The 11,965-nt window shown below is 32.0% G+C and overlaps 1 protein-coding gene across 1 annotated transcript; it reads right to left on the bottom strand.

Annotated features, from left to right (window-relative positions):
• Positions 1-4,480: 4,480 nt before the first annotated feature.
• LOC142355856 (uncharacterized) lies at positions 4,481-10,748 on the bottom strand. Its single transcript, XM_075407892.1, has 3 exons — positions 10,608-10,748; positions 4,969-5,189; positions 4,481-4,683 (listed from the first exon to the last, which is right to left on the bottom strand). The coding sequence occupies exons 1-3, from the start codon at positions 10,664-10,666 to the stop codon at positions 4,481-4,483; spliced, it is 483 nt and encodes a 160-aa protein (XP_075264007.1). The 5' UTR covers positions 10,667-10,748.
• Between the last annotated feature and the right edge of the window lie 1,217 nt (positions 10,749-11,965).

The raw sequence follows: 11,965 nt of genomic DNA, 5'->3' as shown, positions 1-11,965 counted from the left end.
ATATAGACATATATACATATATAAATATATATATATATATATATATATATATATATATATAATTTTCAATTTCCTAACATTGTGAGATACAAAATTGCACAAAATGCTCACTATTGTTACATTGAGAAAAGGTATTGAAAGAATAGAAAATGCATAAAAATGCTTACTATTGTTTTTTCATTCTATGCAATCATACAGGCATTGTTTACTGAATCACATTGCTGATAAAAAGACCAGGTTAAGCAAATATTCTTATTTCAGCCATCTGATTTTTGAAAAAATAATTTGTTCCATGCTTAAAAAGAGCTTTGAAAATTGAAAAGAAAAAAGAAAAAACTGAAAAATTTTCAAAAAGACTACCTTTTAATCTCGAAAACTGAATGTGCTGACTTAGTTTTACTAAAATGACAAAGCAATTTCTATACGTGTTTTTTTAACTCACGTCGAATTATTTTTAAATCATTTAAATTGAATCTTTAAACGTCTGTTTTGATGTTTGCGAATTTGGACCCTGAAACAAAATACATATTTAAAATTTCTACAAAATGTCGAGAAGAGCAAATCCATTACTTAGTTTTTTGGGGTAGTAACTCACCCTCCAAAATCAATAAAAAATGAAGGTCAAACAAAACTGTGACATGATATATAGTAACAAGTCATTGTTTTTTTTACAAAAACATAGAGCTAATCAGCCTCGGCACTCACTTAGTGCGTTTTACGAAAAACAGTAATGAATTAAGCCCTGAGATGAAAAAACCTTGATGGGGAAAAGATATTGAAGATCGTAAAAAAGAATAAAAAAAATCAAAGTCATAACCAAAACAAACTTTTGAAATACCACACACACTGCAGCAGAAAGTGATTGCGTTTTAGACATGAAATTTTTTGTGTAGCACAACTCAGACTTGTCTTCAGGCAAAAAATTTTCTCAAATACAACGTAACCCGTAGCGTAATTGAAACGTGTTTTCCAATAGACACTATATTTGTAAAACGCTCGTTTCCAACGGCAGAATATATATTTACCAGCTACCACACGCGCTGCACTGCAAAGTTATTGCGTTTTTCATCTGAAGATATGGTTGTATCGTCAGTTTTCGCCCGAGGCAGATTAACTAGGAACACAAAAATATTAAAAAGACTGAATCATGTTGCAAAAACTGCTTCATTAGAAAATTCCTATTATAAAAAGTTTAACTGGAAAAGTTTGTTCAAAGTTTAGTTAAGCATGCCAGGGAAAACGTGCAAGGTTGAACAGAAAACTGATCCAATCGAAAATTCACCAACCTTTTTTGTATTAAAGTATAGGTTTGCATTTCCTACACTTTAATACAAAGAAGTTGGTGAATTTTCTATTGAAAACTATGTTAACTGGTGTAAAGGATCAAGAGGAAAAACAGACCTGACTCCATTGTTGACACAGAAAAGTGTTTGGACTAAAAAGGATCAAATGTAAGGTAAAGTTAGAAACTATTAATTTTGAAAGAAGTCATCCTTCGTATACAAAGCAAAGCAAAACAGAAAATACAGTTCATACGGATTAAGTGAAATAATTCAAAATTTCTTCAAAAATGACACTAGTTCGGACAATAAGATTTTTAATGAAGCTTTTTAATAGGTTTTCTCAGATTCTTCAAGTGAATAAAGCAAAATAGAACCACAGCTCTTAGTTAGTTGTGAATCTGTTGATCGGATTTGCTTTCAATGGCTGCTCAACCACTTCAATTCGAATACTTATCAAAATATAAATACCAAAAGTATGACCAAAAGATGAAGCATCTTAAGAAATCCAGGAGTTTTCCAGATTTTGTATTCCAGAAGACAGCTTGTCTTTGCAAAACAAGAGCTTTTTAAATTGATAGCTAGAACCTGAGGAAGATTGAAGGTACTTAGAAGACATTGGCTGATATTTACCCAACACGAAAGCTCAAGACTTGAAGCCGATTTGTGTTATGTCAGGTTTTTTTTATTATGAGAACTTTTTCTCGTGCTTGATCCAAAAATTTGTTGAAAAGCTTTACCCTCTAACTACAATTCTTTGTAACAGGTAAGATTTTTTCAAATATCAAACTAATTTTGTGCCTATTTTTGCAAAATTTGCTTACAGCAGCGGTTCCATCAAACTGCCAATGAAGTTCAACCGTGTTTTCAGTAACCACTCGCAAATTAGGAAGTTCTCGCACTTTGCTGGGATATGTAGACTCACTCGCATACAGTGCGAACTGAGCTAGATTGCCTCCATAAAGTTGTCTGAAACAAGTTTACAACTTTCAAAGTTAGCAATTTAATGAATTGCACATAACTTAAGCTAATTAGATGCCTATGTTTTAGGTGTAACATAGCCGATATGATAGAAAGAATGATATTTTAGCACTTTCCCTTGTTTGAAAACAAGGAAAAATTCCCCTGTTTTCGGAGTAGTCAATGATTGAATAATTGACTTTTACAGAAGGTTGTTAAAATTATTCTCCATTCAATATCTGCATTCGCAAAATCTTAGAAGTTTGTGCAACTCACTCTAGCGTGAATTCATAGTAAACCCCTGGTATGTCAGCGCCTATCACTTCAAACTCACGATCCTGTCTGTCCAAATTGTGAGCAATCGTTGCTGCTGGAATTGCCAGACCTTGCTGGTTGAGATGTTCTTCGTTTGAAACAGTGAATTTCTATACAACAGCCCAGTCTCAAAAAAAATTCGAAGCCTCTATGAAAACTTGATCACAGTTGAGCTGAAAGTTTTGGTAGTTTCATTTGAATAACAGTTAACAATTTTTGCTATAGTTAAGAAACCCCAAGCGTTATGTCCCTATAGTTTTCATTGCCGTCAAATTTTTCATCAGAAATTAATTGAAAAAAACAGGAAACGTTTAAATTGTTGTAGTAAAAATTTAGCGTTGTAGTTAAATTTAACAATTTCGAAATAGAACAAATTAGCAAACTTACGATTCATTTTATTGTGTATTAATAAATTGTCTGTAGGACATTTTTCTGATTATAAGGAAAACACAAAAATGTTTTTTGACGTGGAATGGTTACCAAGAACCAAATTTGATCTTAAAGTTCGTATGATGGCAAATTTGAAATAATCGTTATGCTAAATGGACGCTCAATGAGCTGTATATCTTTTTTAAGGCATTTTACTTTTTAAATAAAATAAAAAGAAATGAAACCCGCCCAACTGTTGTTATCTATTATCTTGATTAATTAACTCAGATGATCTCTAATTATAGGAAAAAAATTTTAATTTAAGTTTATTGCATAATAGTTTAGAGCGATCTGAAACCTTGAATTCTTATATAACAGTCTCAAAACAGTGAATACAAAACAATTCCAAAAATAACATTCGCAGCCTCTATGAAAATTTGATCACAGTTGTTCTGAAAATGTTGATTCCCTATGATTCCCTATAATTTTCAAATATGTCAAGATTTTCATCTGAAACTTTCTTAAAAACAGGATATGTTTAAAATGTTGGACTTCAAAATAAAATCATGCATTCTTGTGAATTTCTGAAAATTACAAAACCATATACAATAGCAATAAAGACGCAACCTTTTGCCTGTCATGATAAAAAGAGCTAGCTATTATCAAAGCTGGGTTTGAAAATTGGTATGCATAAATGAAAACTTTTCGTTGACACCTTTCCAAACGATATACTAAATTTTTCGGAAATTTAAAAATAAAGTAATCAACATCTTGACTCATGCTGGTCAAATAGGTTTAGACCTCCACTATGTTGAAAAAAACTCAAAAAAATCTTAAGAAAAAGTTCAAGAAAGAGGTGTTCTTCTGAGTTGAATTACACAGTCAAGCTTCCTACTTATAACCCAGGAAAACTCTTTTCGTCGTTCGAGCAAGAACATTTTCAAGTGCATATTTGTCGATAATAGTATTTATATGTTTCGAGCAATAAGCTCTGTTTTTTGGCGAATGTTTTGAGTTTTTGCTTTTCTTTCTACCAAACAAATTTTTAACAAATTTTTATAATCGTAGTTTAATTTAAGAATGAGCTGGTTCCTGTTGCGCTAAGAAGACCGTTTCTTCTCCATCGGATAAAATCCAAGCGTGAGAATAAAAGAATTACTTCATATCATGAGAATAAAAGGATTACCAATTTTCATGAGATTAAAAGAGTTGCAAAGTTTCCTTAGAATAAAAAAGTTACAATGTGAACTTTGTTACCTCTCGGTTTGTCCAGTAATCTGTAGTCTGTCATGATATGTTCACAGAGGGCACCTTAAGAAAAATCTTAAGAAAAAGTTCTAGAAAGAGTTGTTCTTCTGAGTTGAATTACACAGTCAAGCTTCCTACTTATAACCCAAGAAAACTCTTTTCGTCGTTCGAGCAAGAACATTTTCAAGTGCATATTTGTCGATAATGGTATTTATATACGTCGAGCAAAAAGCTCTGTTTTTTGGCGAATGTTTTGAGTTTTTTGCTTTTCTTTCTGCCAAACAAAATTTTTTTAAACATAGTTTAATTTAAGAATGAGCTGGTTCCTGTTGCGCTAAGAAGACCGTTTCTTCTCCATCGGATAAAATCCAAGCGCATGTTATTGAGACATCAGAGGTGAGTGCAGTTTTAACCCAAAATTGGACACAGTCTCTGGCCACTTTACCCACACATCCACGAGGATACGTCACTTTTGAGTAGTGTCTCCAGCCGAGTGAAATATTTCCGTCAACTGAAAGTCTGACATGTCATACAAAAATGACACAAAAAATGTAATTGAGAAGAGTTTGAACAAAATTTCCGCGGTGATTTTCTTTGAAAAATGTGAGGAAAAAGTGATTTAAAGTACTATTGCTATAAATTAATGAAAGCGTGATTTTCTCAATTCTTTATATAGCATTTGTACCTGTTAACAGTATTTCATATCATGAAAATAAAAGAATTAACAAGTTTCATGAGAATAAAAGAGTTGAAAATTTTCCTTAGAATAAAAAAGTTACAAGTTGAACTTTGTTACCTCTCGGCTTCTCCAGTAATCTGTAGTCTGTCATGATAAGTTCACAGAGGGCACCATCCTCATTATGATTGTATGACTTGCAGTAGTTGTTTTTTGTACATTGCATACCACACCGTCTCTCAGTATGTGTATCTTCTACTGTGTCAACTACAAATTCTCTCAAACTGCGAGTGTCGATCTCTTCTGGTATTGATTCATACTGAAGAATTACCCCGACGACGCTGTAGTCAAATTTAAATTTGTTAGTTTGAAAGCACTCACAATGAGCAACGCATATTTATTTAGGTGGAGCCGTAATTTTTAGAAGAATCAAAACAAATGATAAAGAGGACCGCCAAATTGTAGTAATCTTCTTATTTACATTCTTTTACTCAGTTGTTAATTATTTACTGAAAAATAGAGTTGTTTCAATAATGATTCCAGCACCTAGTGTTCTTTTGACATCTGAGCTGATAAAGAACATTCTCGAAACATTTTTCGTCTCCATTTAGGTAGACTAGACCTTTTTCACAACAATTTTAAGCTGTTTGGCGCAGATGGTCGAGAGCGTTCAAGGATTCTGCTATTTGTGAATATAGTGCTGCCCAAAAAAATCTTATTTAGCAACTGAAAAATTTTTTAAATGAAAATGAGAGAGATGTTCAGGACAAAATTCAACGAAAAGGTTGATACATTTCTCACGGTAATTCATCCGAAAGCTCTATCTCAGATTTATGTTGAGAGACAAACGTTTTAACATTTCGCTCTGCAGGCGCATTAGAATTTTCAAATATATTAACGATGAAATTTTATTACTGTTCAAGTTGCGCAAATCCGAGTTCTGCTGTCTAATTGCTAATTTTAAATTCAAATTCTAGAGAAAATTTGGCTAACAAAAATCACTCTAAGTTAAAAAAAAAAAAACAAAACGTTTGAGGATCAAACGAAAAAATGAGAACGAATCAGATTATAAATTCAGTCAATCAAAATCATCAAAAATTGTGAATCGAACCAGTTTCAGCAATGCCCCGATGAACTGCGAAGTTTATCTGTGAAGATCTCCTGCTGTCTTGAAAACAAGGGGTATCTGATTAGATGCCAGACTGTCATAGCTAAATGATAACTCTCAAAAAAAAAAATCTTAAGATAAAACTTGCCCCAAATTTCCGTTATGAAAATAGTTTTTTCAATTCAAAGTGTGATTTTGAGCAAAAGTAAGAGTTTTCAAAAAACTATGATTTTCATAAAAAAATGTTGGTAAAACGACTCACTTTAAGATAACTAGAGTTTTCAGTAATTAAAATTACAAAATTAGAAAAAAATATCATGCAAAATGATATAACAAGTACAAAAAAATTGTCTCAATGTTTGACTTGCAACGAATTATAGGACATCTTTGCAAGCGATTGTCGTTTGGTATAATTGTGCCGACCCTCTTGAGGGGGGAGGAACTATATACTCAAATGGGTTTTTTTTGTTCCGTGAATTTTCGCCGATCGATATATTCATAGTAGAGAGTTGAGACTGGTATCATTAGAAAGCTCGTCCAGCGTAGAATATGGAATTAAAAAGATTTTTTAAATTTTCGTTTTTTACAGGGAGTTATCGAGGTTTAAACTTATGAGAAAAGTAGAGTGAATTCAAGTTTTTATTCACTTTTTCCGGATTTTTCGCCTAAATTTTCGTCAATTTTGCTAAAATTTAATAAAATTTTTAAGAATTGTGTCATTGACTATATTTTTAAAGATAAACAAGCATTGTTGATTGTTTTTATTTAATTTTTTGGTAAAATATTTTGGATAAATATTACAAAACTCAGTCTTTTTCATCAAAAAACGGCACGAAATAAGCTACTTTAGTCCACTTTGATTAAATTTGCCGGCAGTACATCCCCAAACAACACTCATACAATCCTCGTAGACTCAGAAGGGGCTATTCCTACTGCGGCGTCAGTTGAGAGTGCTCTGTAATTAAAACTTTGCCGTTTTTTGCTAACTTTACTCGTTGGTTTTCAGAAATGCCGAATTTATTTTTGAGTTTTCAACGAACAAATTATCTATATCTACAACATTCGAATAATCAATTGTTCCTAACGGACTATTAGCATTAGCAGGGCTAGTATTGGGCCAATCTTGTCCTGTTACAATCCAAAAAGAAAACGAATTGCAACCGGTCGGTCTTTTTTTTTGAAAAAAAAAAAGACAGTTTTTTAAATAAAAAGGAACAGAACATATCAAATCAAAGCGCAGGAGTGGTAGGTCTATTTGGCTTTCTAAGGAGCTCGGAAATTATAAAATAATGCATTTAGGTTTTTACTTGAAAGTTTATGGTCATTTCGACCTTTAAAAAAATTGATTTTCAAATAAATAATGGCTTAATTAACTTTTCCTCTATTTTTTTCTTAATTTGTTCAACTTCTAGCTTAGATTCAGCAAAGAAAGGATACTTCTTCATTCTACTGATTCAAATTTTAGTCTCGTCGGTTGTGGTTCTAAGCCTGAAGTTATTCTTTTCTGGCTTTGACACTACTAGATTTCAGTTTTTTTTTTGTTTTAAGATATTTGCCAGTTTTTCACGTTTTCTAGTTTTGTCACCTTATCACATTTTTGACAGTTCTCATATCACATTATAAGCGTTCAAAATAAATCATAATTGCACTTATTAAAATCCTGAACAACATAGATTACCGTTTTAACAGCACTGACACCTCTTTCTTGAAGAAATTATTGGAACTTAATATTTTGTCTCTAACTGTCATTTTTAATTTTTCGATTGTGTCGTATTAAATTTTCTGTAAATGGATAGGTTTCGTCGGTTTTTCATGGAAAAATTGATGAACAGATCTTCTGATATTAGTACGTAGCTGATGGCTCCCATGACTTTGAAGGAATCGTTTAACAAAACTAAAAAAAAAATTTCAAGTTCGCAACTTTGTTCTTTTCATATTTCTTTTTGTTACCTTATCTTGTTAGTTAAATACAGGTCAAATATGAAATTATGGGTGACAAGGGAAGGTGTCAAAGGAGATTGAGGTCCCAAAATCTATTTTTTCGTAATCGTTATGACCTTACTGGCTTCGACACCGGTTTTTCACAAAAAAGTAAATTAATTTGGTTTTTGTCATACTTGACGTTGTTTTTGTACACGCAAGAAACAATCTGAATATTTGCAGGTCTCATGGGCTTCCTTTGGATGAATAAGTGACCCTATTTAAATATTTCTTTTTGTAATTAATGTCTTTCATGTCTTTGGATGTAATTTTGCTTCGAAAAAAAAATCAAAACTATTACATACTTTTACGTTTCGCTTTTTTGTCATCTTGTTACCTAGTCTTACTAATGAATGGCCATACACTACCTTGTCGCTGTTTGAAGAAAACGCAATCGAAAAATTTTTGAGGGCCAAAATGTGGCTTTACGGTTTGGACAGCGTTTTCTAGTAAGTTTCAATTGAATTTTTGTTTGTTGTTGTTGTTTTCAGCCGCTGAAAAAAGGAAAAAGGACAGTTCCTAATGCCCTTCTTTAGTAGAATTGGTAATCGTAAACCTTTGGGATATTTTACTTGATTTCTAATGTTTTTTTTACTTTGAATTTAATTGTTTAAAAAAAGCGAATTTTTTAGCTTTTTTGTTTTTGTTTGTTTTTTGTCTAATTGTTACCAAAACTTATTTTCTGGTGATTTATAAGTTATTTTGTTTAGTTTTAGCTTTATCTGATAGTATGTTAACTTTGTTATTAAATTTCTCTTTTCAAAACGGACACAAATTTTTTGATGTAATTAATGTTTGTTGTTGTTGTTGTTTGATTTTGCTGTTCAACTTGACTCGCTTTCTTAATATTGGCATATCACAGCAATCAAATGCATCAATTTTTACTCCTCTGAGTTATTTGCTTTGAAGGCTATCTTATCGTTCATAAACAATTTTTTTTGAAAAATAGTTGTCCTTTTTTGAGTTTTTTGGGATTCCCAAAAAAATAATTTTTGTGTTTTTCTATCTGTTCCTCATTTGATAGACAATTATGCCAAAATTGTGGATGGGCGGGGTCGGAACCTTATGTGCCATCGCACATTACCGAGCCGCCTTGTTTGTTATACTGACAGTCAAACCTCCTAGTGTAAGTAATAAATTTTGAAGATATAGCAATTTAAAATTTTTTACTATAAAACATTTTAAGACTATAACACTATAAGTCGTATAGTTAACAACATGTATATTTCTTGAAAATTTTTGGTTTCTGAGAGTTTTGCTCTTTTTGGGTTTTTTGTTGTATTTACAGTATTTATGCCAAACTGAAGCGAGAAACATTTGCGTTGGTGCTCTCACCTGGGGAGGTAGGGGCAATAAAATTTTCGCTTTAGCATTTCGGAACCAGTGGAGGGGTGGTAACTGGCACCCTGGATTAACTGAGTGAAAGCTGGATGAAAGCAGCGTAAAAACTGGAAGGTAACTGGTGACTGGTAACGGGGTAATGTGTCCTTACAGTTTTGGACGCCAATTTTTATGCAATTTTGTCATGCCCAATTTTTTTGGTGAAATCGAAATTTTCAAGTTCACATGAACTTTTTCTGACCATTATGAAAATCAAGTTTTTATATTTTAAGTACAATAACATGATTGAAGAAGGTTTTCTGATTTTGTCATGCTCAAAAATTTCTATAAATGGACTGAATACATACTGATTCAGAACTTTACTATGTAAATGTAAAGATTCAGCTCTGAAATGTCCTGGGACTATGGTCCGGCGGATTGAATCAATCGTGTCAGTTTTTTATAACGAAATAACCAAAGTTCTGAAAGAAAAATTTTATTTTTCTAATCCATGCTAAATGTATTCACTTCAATGGTCCTTTTCCGATCTTATCAACTTCAGATCAATCTAGAAAAAGATCTTATAACTACTGTTTCTTCTGTTCGTTCCCTTCGATTATTTTTTAAGCGGCTGCCTACATTGGAACTTAAATGATTTAATATTTACTGCTGTGAGCTGGTTCTCTCCTCAAGTTTTCTCATCACCGGGTAGACTCTTTATGCTCATAATATTCTTGCTTTGCTTTTTTCAGTGCTGGTGGAAACTTATATATTGTAAGAAATTGCAAGTTTTCGAATAAGGTTCTTACACTTTTGATTGGAGAAAATTTTACGGAAAAACGGGATATCTTGTACCTTGTTGCGTTTACTATCTCGGAGTAATTGTCAAGTCTCAGACTCTTCAGCACCGAAAAATCCTCAATGCAAGTCTTGGATCAGTACTGCATTAGAGCCCCGATAATGCCACTTGCCACGTCTTGATCTAGTCTTGACAAATCTTAGCACGTTGTAAGACTGTGACAAGACGTGATCAGTACTGATTTGTCAATTCAAGACGTGTATTTGGCTGAAGAAGTACTGATCAAGACTTAAAATTTGTTCAGGGATACGTCTAATTAAGCAAAATGTGGAGTAGTTGTATTGTAAATACTCAAATGTTCAATAGTTTATCTCATATCAATTTAAAGTTTGTGACAAAAAGAAGGTGCAAACATTGCATCGCTTTTGCAAAAAAACTATTCAGATAGTTGCGAGTTAAACTTTACGAGTTACCCCTCTGTCTTTGAATCGGGCGTTCTATTTCTCTGGGTTTATAACTGATCAAAGTGAATTAATTTTTGAAGAGTTTTACCTGTACTGATGGATTGCAAGCCCGACAAAACTAACGACGAAAACTGCAAAATAATTCATTTTAATCTTGAGTGTAAGTGCATACAGCTTCTATAGAAAATACAAACAAAGCTATCTCATCAACAAAGATTTTCGTTTCCCATTTTTGTTTATATCCGGTTTTGCGTATTATGATTTATTCAAAAATTGAAGCATGGGATTCGAATTCGAATTGCTACAAGGTAATTACATTTTATGGATATCATAATCAGGTGTTGGGAAAACAGACCTTCCTTTTGTGGGATCCAATCAAATCAAATATTTAAAAAGGAAAATGATTAAATTCCATTTGAAAGAATCATAAATACTTCAATTAAGGCAGGAAAAGAGTTGGCAAGAGTTGTGATCAGTTTTTCTTAAAAGTTGGTAGGTTACGTTTCTGGTACTTAACCAGAGTTAATTTATCAGAGCAAAACGGCTTCGAAACAGATTCCGAGTCGGAAAAAAAGTTAATCTTGCAAAATCTTGCAAGATTCTCGCAAGAATTTTGCAAGACGTAACATCGTCTTGCAAGAATCTTGCAAGAGTCTTGCAAGATCTTGCAAGATTAACTTTTTTCCGACTCGGGATCTGTTTCGAAGCTGTTTTGCTCTGATAAATTAACTCTTGGGTAAATGTTCTTAGTCAAATTTGTAGGGAAAAGTTATTGGTCAAGTTCTTGGATAAAAGTTCTTGGTCCAATTTTTGGGTAAAAGTTATTGGTCAAATTCTTGGATAAAAGTTCTTGGTCCAATTTTTGGGTAAAAGTTATTGGTCAAATTCTTAGATAAAAGTTCTTGGTCAAATTTTTGAGTAAAAGTTCTTTGTTCAAATTTTGGGTAAAAAATATGTGCTATGCTGTAAATTCAAATTAAATTAAATGAAAAAGAAATCATTCGAAATCTTCTGAGTACAAACAGAGTTCAATTGTTGTGTTATCTTTGAAACTCTGTAAAAGTTAGCCCAGTGGATAATTCATATTTTTCTCTGATGATGTGTCAGAAAGAGCGTTTATGATGCTAATCTAACCCCCTTTTCGTTTCTATCTCATCTTTATATACATATGAGCAGTTTTCTTGAGCACTCTAACTTAAAACTTACAACGTATTTCTATCATCCTAACACTGTTAAAAAATGAGTTTTAAAACTTAAATAAAAATTCTTTAAAGGGGTCTCAATTGTTTAGTCAGGTAAACGATATATATATATATATATATATATATATATATATATATATATATATATATATGTTTATATACATACACACACACATATATATATATATATATATATATATATATATATATATATATATCGTTTACCTGACTAAACAATTGAGAC

The sequence above is a fragment of the Convolutriloba macropyga genome, unplaced genomic scaffold (genome assembly GCF_964194025.1).
Source record: "Convolutriloba macropyga unplaced genomic scaffold, txConMacr16.3 SCAFFOLD_3808, whole genome shotgun sequence".
NCBI lineage: Eukaryota > Metazoa > Xenacoelomorpha > Acoela > Convolutidae > Convolutriloba > Convolutriloba macropyga.
This window is presented reverse-complemented; position numbering and strand designations above follow the sequence as displayed.

What these genes read in the sequence shown, in the direction of transcription:
- LOC142355856 (XM_075407892.1), bottom strand. Translation starts at nt 10,666, where the DNA reads ATGAATTATTTTGCAGTTTTCGTCGTTAGTTTTGTCGGGCTTGCAATC. An exon ending in CTTGCAATCCATCAGTACAG is followed by an intron (nt 5,190 to 10,607) that starts GTAAAACTCTTC and finishes ATTTGACTACAG; the next exon opens with CGTCGTCGGGGTAATTCTTC. An exon ending in ATTACTGGAGAAGCCGAGAG is followed by an intron (nt 4,684 to 4,968) that starts GTAACAAAGTTC and finishes TCAGACTTTCAG; the next exon opens with TTGACGGAAATATTTCACTC.